At 52.4% G+C, this 13350-nt stretch overlaps 1 protein-coding gene and 1 long non-coding RNA gene across 5 annotated transcripts in view; one reads left to right on the top strand and one right to left on the bottom strand.

Moving 5' to 3' along the window:
• Positions 1–13350, top strand: part of LOC134740255 (uncharacterized) — a 35314-nt gene that overhangs the window by 18598 nt on the left and 3366 nt on the right. The gene's annotated exons all lie outside the window — the stretch shown is intronic.
• PTPN5 (protein tyrosine phosphatase non-receptor type 5) overlaps positions 2760–13350 on the bottom strand; it is a 63588-nt gene continuing 52997 nt past the window's right edge. For all 4 annotated transcript variants that reach the window (XM_054440466.2, XM_054440465.2, XM_054440464.2 and 1 more), the window contains 7 exons: positions 12717–12801; positions 8380–8459; positions 8059–8196; positions 7416–7526; positions 4490–4650; positions 4285–4398; positions 2760–3860 (listed from right to left, as the gene is read on the bottom strand). In XM_054440466.2, the coding sequence (XP_054296441.1) occupies positions 3767–3860; positions 4285–4398; positions 4490–4650; positions 7416–7526; positions 8059–8196; positions 8380–8459; positions 12717–12801 (783 nt within the window). In that variant the 3' untranslated portion in view covers positions 2760–3766. The remainder of the gene's footprint in view (positions 3861–4284; positions 4399–4489; positions 4651–7415; positions 7527–8058; positions 8197–8379; positions 8460–12716; positions 12802–13350) is intronic.

Genomic DNA, 13350 nt, shown 5'->3' with positions numbered 1-13350 from the left:
CCATGTTTTATTTAACTAGCATTGTGGTTTTTTTGTGTGATCTCGGCTCACTGCAACCTCCTCCTCCCGAATTCAAGCGATTCTCCTGCCTCAGCCTCCCCAGCAGCTGGGTTTACAGGCAGGTGCCACCATGCCCAGCTAATTTTTGTGTTTTCAGTAGAGACAGGGTTTCATCTTGTTGGCCAGGCTGGTCTCGAACTCCTAGCCTCAGTTGATCTGCCTGCCTTGTTCTCCCAAAGTGCTGGGATTATAGGTGTGAGCCACTGCATCTAGCCAGCATTGCAGTTTTTTTTTGTTTGTTTTTTTGAGACAGAGTCTTGCTCTGTTGCCCAGGCTGGAGTGCAGTGGCACGATCTTGGCCCACCACAACCTCTGCCTCCCAGGTTCAAGCATCTCCTGCCTCAGGTTCCTGAGTAGCTGGGACTACAGGCACCCACCACCACACCCGGCTAATTTTTTCTATTTTTAGTACAGATGGGGTTTCACTATGTTGGCCAGGCTAGTCTCGAATACCTGACCCTCGTGATCCGCCCACCTCAGCCTCCCAAAGTGCTAGGATTACAGGTGTGAGCCACCGCGCCCAGCCCAGCATTGCAGTTTTTAAAGTCCTATTTTGTATATGAGGAAACTGATGTCTGAAAGAAATGACCTGTCCAAGGTCACTCAGACTAGTCTCCTAGCTTTTGACTCCAGTCCAGTGGCATTCCAGAGGGCTCCAAAGCCTTCTTTAACCCAGGTAGTTAGGGGTTAAACTCTATTCCCTCCCTCCACCCCCTAATATATCTCTGCCTGGGCTGCTTCTACCTTTGGGTTCTGAGACTACTCCCCTGTTCCTATTCCTGCCCTCTACCCCTATAGTCCCCTCTGGGCTCAGAAGGTGGTCAGCTCTGTCCCCTTCCTGAGGGAGGAGGGGAGCCTTACCTTCAGCACTGACCAGTCCCTCCCAACACTCGAATGCTGTGTCCACGTCTTTGGAGGCTCAGCTAGTGCCTGGACTGTAGGGTGGCCCGTCTCCTTCTTCCTTTGCCCCAACAGTGAGGCTATCAGTGTCATCTGTTCCTTAAATGTCTGGCCCCCTGGGGGCGATTCCTTACTCAGGCTCTGCAGCTGTCTCAGCTAGATGGCACACTGCTTGGCTGTGGGGGGAGGGGGAGGGCGGTGGAAGGGAGGCCGGAAGCAAAGCTGGATCCAGGCTGGGGGAAACACTGAAGGCCAGGCGGGAAGGAGGCTGAGGGTGGTGGTCCAGAGGTACTTTTTCTGTTCCCTTGTGGTACAGGTTTTGGCTCTCACTGCTGCTGGGTGGAACCTCTCTGAGCTGAGGAGCTCAGGGTAGTGTGTGTGCACGGGTACACACTCAGGTACATGTGCATGAATAGTCCAGCAGGGCTCAGGGAGCAAAGCAACAGGTCTGTATTTTCCAGGGACTGGGACAGGGTGAACTGGGGAGGGCCTCTGGGATCTGCTGCGTTGCTACACAAATCCAGGGGTTCCCATTCATGTTGCACTCCTACGTGTGGTTCATACACAGCCTGAGTATCTTTACAAGGCCACCCTGGGGAAGCACAGGGAAATGTTAGCTCTCCTTCCTCTTCCCACTTCAACAGCCCAATCTCCCTAATCTGGGTAGAAAAGTAGGAGGGCCCATCCTCTGGGGGTTGTGGGGAGGTCTCTGCTTGAGGGTGACTGGAGAGTATGGCCACCTCTTCTCAAGGACTTCCATCTGGGCTGCTTCAGCCACCTGTTGTTTTCTTTTTTTTTTTTTTGAGATGGAGTCTCTCTCTGTCACCCAGGCTGGATGCAGTGGCACGATCTCGGCTCACTGCAACCTCCGCCTCCCAGGTTCAAGCGATTCTCCTGCCTCAGCCTCCTGAGTATCTGTGATTACAGGCGTGCACCACCACGCCTGGCTAATTTTTGTATTTTTAGTAGAGATGGGGTTTCACCATGTTGGTCAGGCTGGTCTCGAACTGATGATCTGCCCCCCCTCGGCCTCCAAAAGTGCTGAGATTATAGGCGTGAGCCACCGTGTCCGGCCCACCCTGTTGTTTTCTCATCATCTGTAGCACACCCCGCATGCCTGGACCCTGGATCCCACCCAAGGTTCCGGCATCTTGTAAGGACTTGTTGGTCAGCACCCTTGCCCTGGACCCCTCCTTCTGCCCTGGAGTGACCCCCACCTGCCAGCAGTAGCATCATGGCTACTTTTGCTCCATCCCAGGGGAGCAGGGGACAAGAATAGAGCAGGAGTGTCCAGGATGGCTCAGGATCTCAGCCCACATGCAGATTCCCTGGGCCCCTTGGGAGGAGCTACTCTGAGCCCAGGCCTTACAAGGGAAATTACTGGGCTGCAGCTGCTGTTGGGATCTGTGGAGCTAACATGGGATAAGTGTCTGACCAACAGGCAGGGGCCTGGGTGTGACCTGAATGTCTCCTTGCCCTAGCCTTGGCTTCTCTGGCACATCTGTTGGAAATGGTGACCTGTCAGCCACTGTGCCTTCCTTGGAAGCCTTCCACACCTGTCCTTGAGGCTCCCCATGGCCCACTGTCAGGCCCAGGGTTGAGGCTGTGTGAGAATCCTGCAGAATGTTCCCAGTTTGGCTTTACAAATTTGGACTCGCTCCATACTCCCAGTCTCCACAAGGGGCTCCAGTGAGCAGAAGGGCCAAGCTCTCTGTGCTCATGCTGGGGAGGGGCACAAAGACCCAGGTACAGGAAGGAAGGCAGTGGAGGGGAGAGGCAAATCACACAGACCCAGGAGGTTAGTTTTGCTCAAAATGCTCCGTTTATTGCTCTATTCAATGACCACGAGCGAATTATAAAAAGACACCAAATGTCTCTGTCTGCCGTGGGATAAATATTTAAAGTCAGCAATAAAAACACGTGGCTCCAAGATAACACATGTTGCCAAAGAGTCATGCATGCCCTCCTGCTGGGCTCTCAACACACGCATGGACATGGGAACACACGCAGAGCGACACGCAGTGAGACTTCTGGGAAGGCTCTCCCACAGTGACACAGAAAAATGTCCCACACAGATCTGGGGCTGAGTCCCCACCCAAACCTTGAGCTCCTCTCCCCTCCCCAACAGGGCCTAGATCCTCTGGGTTCTCCACGCCCCATCTGCCCCCTACCTTGCCAGTGCTTCACAGGCTGGGCACCCTCCTGAGGGCATCTGACACCCAGAGGCCACCCCGGCTGTGATGCCCGCTCCAACCTAGAGAACTCTCCCTCAGATGAAAGCTCTCTGGTAACCCTCCGGAGCTCCCCATGCCTAACTCCCGGTCGTCTGCCTTTTGGGAGAAGTGCAGGTGAGGCCGAGGCAGGCAAGTCCGGTTGCTTAGGGGCTGGAGCTTATCACCCCTTCCTGGCCGAGGAGACACAGTGTCCGGTACAGAGAGCAGAGATGGATGGACAGACAGAACACACTGCAGCAGGACACAAAGTGTAGCACGGAAACATTCTGGATCAGGTATTGATGGAACCATCGTTAAAAACTGGGGCCCGGGGTCTGTGTGGTGTGGGTCAGGCTCTGGGGCCCCAGGCCTGGCCTGGCATGCCCCTCCCCGACCCTGCCCCCCACTCCCCAATATGTACAGTAGGAAGAGCAATGCTGGAGGGTAGGGGTCAGGCCAGGCTGACAGAGGACAGAGGGAGCTGACTGAAGGGGAGGAAGCGGGGAGCAGGCCCAGGACCCGAGGCGGGGCCCTGGGTGAGGGCTGAGACTCAGGCTGGGCAGTGCCCAGAGAACCTTGTAGGAGAAGCGCAGTCATTCTGGGGACTGGTGGGACAGCTGCTTTTCGTAGAGGCTCATGACGTGGTGCACAAACTGGTACTGCTCGCATGTCTGGATCATGCCGCCCCTGCCCAGCAGAGATGCACAGTGGGGGCAGGGTCGTGGAGGGATGGGCTGTGGGAGGGTGCCTCAAAAGCCATGGAGTGGCAATCACTTGCCAGGCCTTGTCCCTGCGCATCTTGGAGAGACCAACCCTTGCCAACTATTACCCTCTGCCCCTTCCTATCAGGGACACAGATGACATGTCCTACCACTTTCAGCCTCTGCGCTTTTGTCCACCAGCTCTGCTTCTCTTCCCTCTTCATCTGGCCCCCCACCGTCTGGATCCTGCCCCTCTACCCAGCTGTCCTCGCTATTCCTTGTCTTCCCATCAGTCCGTGCCAGTGTTTTCCATCTGCCCCTCGCCCCCCCCATGCACATGTGGGTCTCTCCCTCTACCCCCTCGGGGCTCTAGCTCCCTTGTGTGTCCCCACTCCCGCCCATGGGCTGACCTGTCCTGACGGAGCTGGCACGTGGTCTTCAGGATGTCCACCACACCCTCCTGCTGCAGCTGCTGGCAGCAGATGCTGGTGGCAATGAAGCAGCCGGTCCTCCCAATCCCTGCACTGAGGGCCGAGGGGACCGGTGGGGTGAGGGGCAGGGCAGCCCAGCGGGTGGGGGGCTGCCCCGCTCCAGTGGCTGGCTAGGAGGACCCACCTGCAGTGGACGATGATGGGGGCACAGTGGGGCCCCTCCTGCTGGGCTGCCTCCTCCACCTCCCGCACCAGGTGCAGGAGTGGGGGGGCCCGGTCTGGGGTCTTCTGGTCGGGCCAGGATGTGAACCAGTAATGCTTCAGGCCTCGCTCCTCAGTCCCACTCTGTCGAGGAGACAGAGGCCCACCCCAGGTATGTGTGAACTCTTTCAGCTCACAAACCAGCCCAGAGATAGAGATGGGATGGGAGGAGGAAGAACACAGGACGCACACAGAGAGTGGAACCACTTCACCCACATTGAGGTGGCACCACATTGCCCAGTGGCACCAGACACAGACCCAAAGCCAGCTCGGTTTTGGGGATTGGTCAGTGGCGTTGGCATGGATCTTGTCTTTGGTCCTGCCCCAACAACTTCAGGATCATCCAAGAGAGGCCAAGAGCCCCTTCTCCAATTTATTACTGTCTCCAGGGTTCCTTATCTTAACAAATGGTCCCCCAGTCATCCCTTTGTCACATAACCCAGCCCCGGGACTCTTCTTTGCCTCTTGCTGTGCCTCGCCTGCGCCTGCGTGACTCGCCTCTATCTTAGTGCTGCAATTAATGCTGCAAGTTTTACCACCTCTTCACACTCCCCGCTTCACTACCACCTGGATCTTTATCATTGCTCGAGTGTGGGGGATTTCTGCCTCATCCTCAACTGTCTCAGATTCACAGAGTCAAAATAGTCTGTGTACAACACACATCTGGACATGCTGCTCTCCTGCTGAAAACCCGTGGCTTTGGACTGAATGTGTGTGTCCCCTTAAGTTCACATGTTGAAACCAAATCCCAACATGGTGGTATTTGAAGGGAGGGCCTTTGCGAGGTGATTAAGTCATGAGAATGGAGCCCTCACAAATGGGATCAGTGCTCTTACAAAAGGAGCTTTCACTCCTTCTGCCGCATGAGGACATGACCCTGGAAGTGGGTCCTCACCAGGGTCACGGTGCCTTGATCTTGGACTTCCCAGCCTCCAGAACTGTGAAAAATAAACCTGTTGCTTACAAGCTACCTGGTCTATGGTATTTTGTTATAGCAGCCTGAGCAGACCACAACATCCTTCAATGTCTCTCACTGCTCTCAGAATAAGACCCACTCTCCTCAGTCCTTCACCTAGCTAGGAAGACAACTGCTACAGGGCCTGCCCTTCCAGACACACCTGCTGCCCCTGCATACTTGTACTCAATGCTCCCACACTCCAAAAGGTTTGTAGGTAAAATCTCAGCAGCACACGCAAACACATGTGCACACACACATGCACACAAGTGTTCCATCTTCCATGTCCTTACTTTTATTTTTTTCTCACTCAAACAAGTTCTCCTGACTTGTTTGCTCCTGGTCAACTCTTACTTATCATTCAAGACCCCATCAGCACCACCACTTACAGGAAGCCCTACCTGAGCACATTAGATGGCAGAGTGTCCTTCTTTTATACATATATATACACACACACACACACCCCCCTATATATATTTATATTTTATATATTATATATTTATATTATATCTATTTTTTATATAGGTATATATAGGATATGTATATCATATATACATACATATATGATATACATATCCTATACTCATCCAATATAACATCATATGATATACATATCCTATATTCTATATACCTATCTCTAGCTCAGTACTTACCATCTTATACATGCTTCTCAAAGAAAGAGTCCAAGTTTTGGGAAGCTCTGTGTTCACAGTACCCAACCCAGAACCAAGCTCAGGCCAGGTGCTTGTAATGTCTTATGGACAAAAGTAAATTCCCTCAAACTCCAAGATGCCCTGGTTCTTCCCTCATCATCTCCATGGCATTGAGAAAGTGAGCAGCCGTGCCTCATCTCAGCCTGTCTTTCTGGGGAATTTCTACTCAGGAAGCCATTTTCTCAAGTCCTGGGTTACCTGGCTGTGACAGCGACCACTACCTCTGCTCTTCACTTCCTGGCCCTTCACGCCCTCCAACAAGACCTGGATCTTAGAGCTGCTTGTGGGGACACTGCTCTTGGGGGCTGAGATGCTCTCGACACCCTACCTAGCCCCTATCCAGTGGGAGAGGGAACAGCTCAGAGGGCCAAGTCTCCGGTCTTGTGCTCAGTAACCCCTGTGGCTGTCAGCATCAATGAACTTCCTTGGCTGCTCCCGGATAGGGCATCAGCTTCCTGATGCCTGGTTCACCTCTTCCAGCCTTTGGGGTTATTACAGCCTTCCCTAAACATGGGTCTTATTTCTCACAAACAGAATCCACTAATCCCGATTTCAAAGGAACAGTCTCCTCTATTATGCTGATCCTGGAAGAAGCACAACTTCAGGGTGGGAGGATACCTTCCCCCACTCTTCTGGGCTGTTTTGTATTGCTCATATTTTGTGTGTCTTCCTTTTTCTTGCTGTTTTCTGTAACCACAGCCCCCTGTACAACCCCAAAGCAGCAAAGAGTGCCTGCTCTCTTGTGGACAGATTGGGCACTACAGGCCAGAAGCCCAGGATCCCAGGTGAAGAGATGTTTCTAGGGAGGATCTCAAAGTCATGATGAACCCTCAATTATAAGCACAGTGCTGGAGGCTGCTGAAGTCCCCTCATCCAGACAGTCCTGGCCGTGGGTACATTTGAAGCATAGCTAGAATGCATTATGAATGACAGAGTAGAGAGACAGAGAGAGCCCAACAGCATGAAATGTAACTGAGAACTGGGAAATGCAAGGGGTTTGATTCTACCTCTGGCCCCCAAGTCCATTCACCTCTCACTCATCCGTAATTATCAGAAAATCTGAGAGTGAAACTGGCTTTTATGTCAGTTACAGTGGACTTGGGGAACCTGTTCTCTGTGGAGTCCCCAGTTAAGCCCCTACACTCATCCTCAGCTTCACCCAGCCCTGCCCCAGGCCTCACCTTGAGGGAGATGAGTCGCAGCCGGTAATCCTCCGTGTGAATGACTTTCTGCACAGTGATCTCAACACCGTCGTACACCACCTGCTCCTCCGGCCAATACTCGGTACATTTCTGCAGGGACCCAGATCAGGCTGCCATACAATCCTGTTCCCTTCCCACACTCTCTACAACACTCTTCAGGGCCAGCGGAGAGATACATAAGGGCAACAGGGTTGCTGCTACAGAGTGTTGGGTTCAAATCTCAGCTGCAACTTCTATAAGCTACTTCCCTTTCCTGAGTCTCAGTTTCTTCCTCTGGAAAACAGAAGTGCTACCCATCTGAAGGACTTTTATGGAGATTCGGTTAAATGGGCCCTTATGGGTACAGGAGTAGCCAACATCTGTCCTGGCAGGCTGGGAGGCAGCAGAGTGCTGTGTTTAAGGTCACGGGCACTGGAAGTGGAGAGGCCACCTCCAGGCATGCCTCTATCTGTGAAGCCCAGGGCAAATGACTTAACCTCATCGAGCCTCACATCTCCTCATCTTGGCAGCAGAGTGAACACCGCCAACCTCGTGAGATTGTCATAAAGATTAATTTGAGAACAAGACACTTAGTGTAGGGCGCAATGTAGCAGACACTTAGAATGGGGACGGGGGTCCCTACCTCGTTCATCTCCTCGATGTTGGTGATCATGACAATGATGGGCGTGTGCTCCTGCCACACCATGCGCCAGAAGTCGGCGACCGTGCTGACGATGGGTCCCTGAGTGGCGATGTACACCTTCTCCTCCCCACCATAGCCCTGTGGCCAGCCAAGTCCAGGCTGTCAGGGTCAGAGACAGTGCTCCCAGGACCCCATCCCCACACTCAGGCTCTTCCCAGGAGCTGGCAGGAGCCAGACTGGTATAGGGACAAGGCTGGAGGATGGATCCCATCGACTCAGGCCTCCCCTTGAGCAAGAGGCCGTCAGGGTGGGAATACGTACCCGGATGTAGTTGGCATTGATGTAGGAACTCAGAGGGTCGTCAGGGTCTGGTGAGGTCAGACACACTCTGCTGTGAGGGTCTGGGGTGGTGGGAGACAAGTAAGGCTGGAAGCTGGGCCCTCTGGTGCAGGGCCCACCTCCTCTGGCCTATTCTAGCATACCCACATTTCTTCTGCGACCTTAGCAGTTCTTCCTTCCCTTGCCCAGCAGCAAAACATTGACCCATTCATGGTTCATTTTGCAGGTGAGGACTCAGGATGAGGAGGAGGGTGGAGAGAGAGGGGGGTCCCCGGGTCTCTACCTCTGTCTCTATCCTTAGCTTGTGCCTCTTAAGTTGCCCTATACTCACTGCGTCTTAGCTTCTGGAGAGGAGACAGCTAAGTCAAGAATGGAATTACCTAGGGAAATCCCTGTACAGATCTTGTTCAGCAAGAGACAGCTAGCTTGAGTACACACTGTCATTGACTTGCTGTGTAGGCTTGTAAAACATATGGACTTTCTAAGCCTCAGTTTTCCTATCTGTCAAATGGAGGCAAAGATGCCTACTTGTTTGGGCTGTTGGGAAGATGAACGAGAAAAGAGATATGAAAGTTCTGTATAAACTGTAAAGTGCTTTATAAGTATAAAGGGCTGTTAAGATTCGGGAGTAGAAAGTTGAGGAAGGCTATTAACATGAAAACGATAGTCTCCTCTATCTGGATTAAGACTGTAGGGTCTTAGCCTCATGTCCACATATGCAAAAAGGTTTTTTTCCTTTCAATTTATTCACATGTCAAATCCCACAGTAAAAGGGTCTCTGTCACTCAGGCTGGAGTGCAGTGGCACGATTATGGCTCGCTGCCGCCTCAAACTCCTGGGCCCAAGTGATCCTTCTGCTTCAACCTCCTGAGTAAGCAGGACTATAGCCATGCGCCACTGTACCTGGCTGAATTGATTTTTTTATTTTTATTTACTTTTTTTGGTAGAGATGAGGTCTTGCTATGTTGACTAGGCTGGTCTCCAATTCCTGGCTCAAGTGATCCTCCTACCTCGGCCTCTCAATGTGCTGGGGTTATAGGCATGAGCCACTGTGCCCAGCCCCCACCCTGCTCTTCTTCCTGGAGTAGATTTTGTTTTGTTCCAGCTAGAGCCTCCCTGCATTGACTATTCTGTCAGCCTGCAGAGGCTGAGACTGAGGTTGTATGGGGTAAGGGGGAAGCTGGCTGGGGTCCCGGATTCCTGGGTTCTGGTTTAGTTTTGTCATCAGCCCACTTGTCCAGGACTCAGTTTCTTTCCTATAATAGGGAGGACTGGACTAAAGGCATTTCCAGTGTGCACATTAGGAGGCACTCACAGGCAGTATAGGGGAGTCATTAAGAGTCTACACTGCTGAGCCAGAGAGGCTAGGTTCAAATCCTGATTCTGACTTACTAGCAGTGTCAACATGGACAATTTACTTTATCTCCCTGTGCCTTATCTGTAACCTGGGGATGGTCATTCCACAATGACCTTGCTCATCTTGTAAAGGAGTTAACTTTCACAACTAGAGTCCTTATGCCAGTAACTAGGACCAACACAAAGTATCAGTTGCTGTTATTCCTGACATTATTACAAGTTCTACAAGTTAAAGGATAAAAAGAAGGATCCTAAACCCGGTAGGAGAAATTGGGGAGGTAAAGGGCACAAGCTTCGCCTCTTTAGCCCAACCCCACTGTCTAAGGTTTTGGCAGGTGATTTGGGGAAGTTCTTGTGAAGAGGGGGTGTAGAGGGTGGCAGGGATGCAGAGGAGCGAGGGTAAGTGGGAGTGGGGCTTTTGGGGGACCTGCAGCAGAGAGGGGCAGGAAGCTCTGTATGGGCCATCTCCCTTCTCCTTGTCTGCAGGCAATGCTGTTCTGTCAGATTCACGTGCACAGCGCAGGGTAGGGAGTGGTGAGTGGTGAGGCTGGAGAGGAACCAGGCGACAAACGGTCTTATAAACCAGGCTTAGAAAGCTGGATTTAGGCCGGGTGTGGTGGCTCAAGCCTGTAAGCCCAACACTTTGGGAGGCTGAGGTGGGTGGACCACTTGAGGTCAGGAGTTGGAGACCAGCCTGGCCAAACATGATCAAACCCTGTTTCTACTAAAAATACAAAAATTAGCCAGAAATTGCTTGAACCCAGGAGGCAGAGGTTGCAGTGAGCCGAGACTGTGCCACTGCACTCTAGCCTGGGCAGCAGAGTGAGACTCTGTCTCAAAAAAAGAAGAAAGAAAGCTGGACTTAAACCTGAGGATTACAAGGGTGACAACAATGATGGCATTTAAGGAAGAGAATGACACAATTAGATTTGTTTTGCCTCATTTTGGTGGCAATGGTAGAAGATGGAGAGGAGAGTGTGGGAGCCAGAAGAACAGTTAGAGGTTTACTGCAATGATCCAAGAAGTGTCAAGGATCACAGGGCTGTCCAGCCTGGCACGGCTCCAGGGGGCACTTATGTCAATGTAGTCTATGTAAATGGTGTCCCCTGGAACTGGGCAACATGAAAGCCCTAACCTCAAAAACATCTTTTGGCAGTGAGGCTGGAGAAGATGATGTAGATTTGAGAGATATTATTCATTCATTCATTCAAATAGGTGCAGAGCCCGACATGGTGGCTCATGCCTATAATCCCAGCACTTTGGGAGGCCGAAGCAGGCGAGGATAGCTTGAGGCCAGAAGTTCGAGACCAGCCTGGTCAACAGAGCAAGACCTCCATCTCTACAAAAATTAAAACAATCCAAATAGGTGCAGAATGTTTACTATGTGCCAGGCAGCACTGCTTTGATGCTTGGGACACAGTGGAGAAGGGGACAGAAATTGCTCCCAGCATCTCATTCTCAATACTGCCTGTGGGTTACTGGTCACTCTGACTGTAACTGTGCATGGACCTCTCTCCCCCACTAGGCTGGAAGCTCCTTGTGCACAGAGTCTGTGTCCTATTTACGTCTAAATCCTCAGCCCCTGGGGCAGGAGCCGAGGAAATGTGTGCCCAGTGAATGAGAGAACAAACCTCAGCGTGTCCTGGATCTGAGAGGCAGCCACTGCTCAGCCTCACCTGCCCTCTGCACCCGCCAACCCAGTCTCTGAGGGCACAGGCTCCATTCTTGCTGGACACAGACAAGATTCTTTATTGGGCTCGGGGGCCTGGAGGCTCAGGGCATGGCTGGAGGCAGCTTGAGCCTCTTGGAATGCAGCGGGGACTGCATCTGCATGGAATCCTAGTCTGCTCCCACCTTCCCCCAGTGGCCATTCTGAGCAGCCAGCAAAGTCCAAGGTTCTAGGATACTCGAGTCCCTCCCTCCAGGTAGGGCTGGGATCGGGGAGGGCAAGACGAGGGAAGAGGTGAGCATCCTTGAATAATGCATCCTGGCCTTAAATGGCGCTTTGTTTAACCGCAACTACCTAGAGACTGTGTAACCATAGCAACTACAAGTCGATATTTTAAAAGTTAAAAATAAGTCATGACATCTTACATGTTGTTGGAGATGCTGATGGCAAAACTGCTTTTTAAAAGCCTCGCTCCTCCACAAACTGAATGGAGTAGGTTTACGGGGATTCACTTTCAACAAGTCAACACCCAAGCTAGCCCTGGGGCCTGGGGTCAGAACTTGGCGAGGGTGGCAGGCTCATCGAGGCTTGATAAAAGTTATCTGAAAATGATACCCCAGGGCTGAAAGAGGAGCATCAGGTCACCTGGTCTAACTGCCCCCAAAGGAGGAAAACCTCTTTCAGACCTTCTAGGGGACTGCTCATGCCGCCTCGCTTGAATACACTGAGTAATGGGGAGCTCACTCCCTGACAGAGACAACTCATTTGCCTGTGGGAGTGGATGTCCCTGTTAGAGGGCTTACAGTTCGACCACACTCCACACAGTGTAGACAGAGAGCCTGACTCTGGGATCACAGAGGCCCAGGTCTGAAATTCAGCTCTGCACTTCCTAGCTGTGGGACTGCAGGTGAGCCACTTAACCTCTCTAAGCCTTAACTTCCTTTCCTTAAAATCTGCCCGCTCTGAAAAGAGTTGCGGTTACCACAGTGTGGCCAGGAGCTGCTGTCATTACCACCCTTTCTCTCTGGGTCTCTAGAGGGCCCAGCACAACACGTGGCCAGGCAGGGCAAAGGACCAGAGAGTGCTGTGCGAGGAAATGTACTCGCCTCTGGCCTCACCAGGGCGGCGCTTCCCTTCAGCCAGCAACCCCCAGCCCTCTGTCCCACCTCCTCCAGTGATGAGTGTCCTGTCACCCCTGGAGGCCCAGCTGTGGGCTTACGGTCCTCCTCAGGGTGAGGGGGTCCCCAGGTGAAGCTAAGCCTGCCCCCATCCCTCTGGGGCAGCAAGTACTCACTGGGAAGTATGGTTTTGTACCGGTTCTTCCGCACCAGCCCAGGGATATTGTACTCTTTCGGATCCACAAAGTTCATGGGGATTTCCTGTGGAAGGAGGACACGGGGTGTGAGCAGCTATGGGCCCTCACAGATGTTTGAATCCAGGGGCTGCTGTGCCCCCAACTCCTAGCCCAGGGGCTGGCTTGAGTGCACGCATTCATTCAACAAACATTTACTAAGAGAGTTAGTGCTCACGAAGCATTCAGAACAGTGCCTGGCACATGCTGAGTGTGTAATAAATATTATAATGACTATTGTTTATGGAGAGCCAGCCTGCCACATATAGACAGTCAATAAATAGCTGATGAATGAAGAAAAAGACAAAAAGTGACCTGGTCAATGGCTGCCTTCTTCCACGCTCCCTGGGCAGCATTCCTCCCTGGGCATCCCTATCTCGGGACCTGGGTTCATGCTGCTTGCTCTGTGGTAACACACACCCCATCCTCATCTCATGTCCCACCTCCTCTGAGAAGCCTTCTCTGATTCTCCAGAAGGAGAGAAGCCTCTTTCTGAGATCCCGGGAGTATCTGCACCTCCCAACCACTGTCTGTGTCCAGAGCTCTGAGTCTGAACTTCTCTCCTGGCATGTGAGGG

This window comes from Pongo pygmaeus, chromosome 9 (genome assembly GCF_028885625.2).
Source record: "Pongo pygmaeus isolate AG05252 chromosome 9, NHGRI_mPonPyg2-v2.0_pri, whole genome shotgun sequence".
Lineage (NCBI taxonomy): Eukaryota > Metazoa > Chordata > Mammalia > Primates > Hominidae > Pongo > Pongo pygmaeus.
The sequence above is the reverse complement of the archived record's forward strand: the minus strand, read 5'-3'. Positions and strand labels throughout refer to the sequence as shown.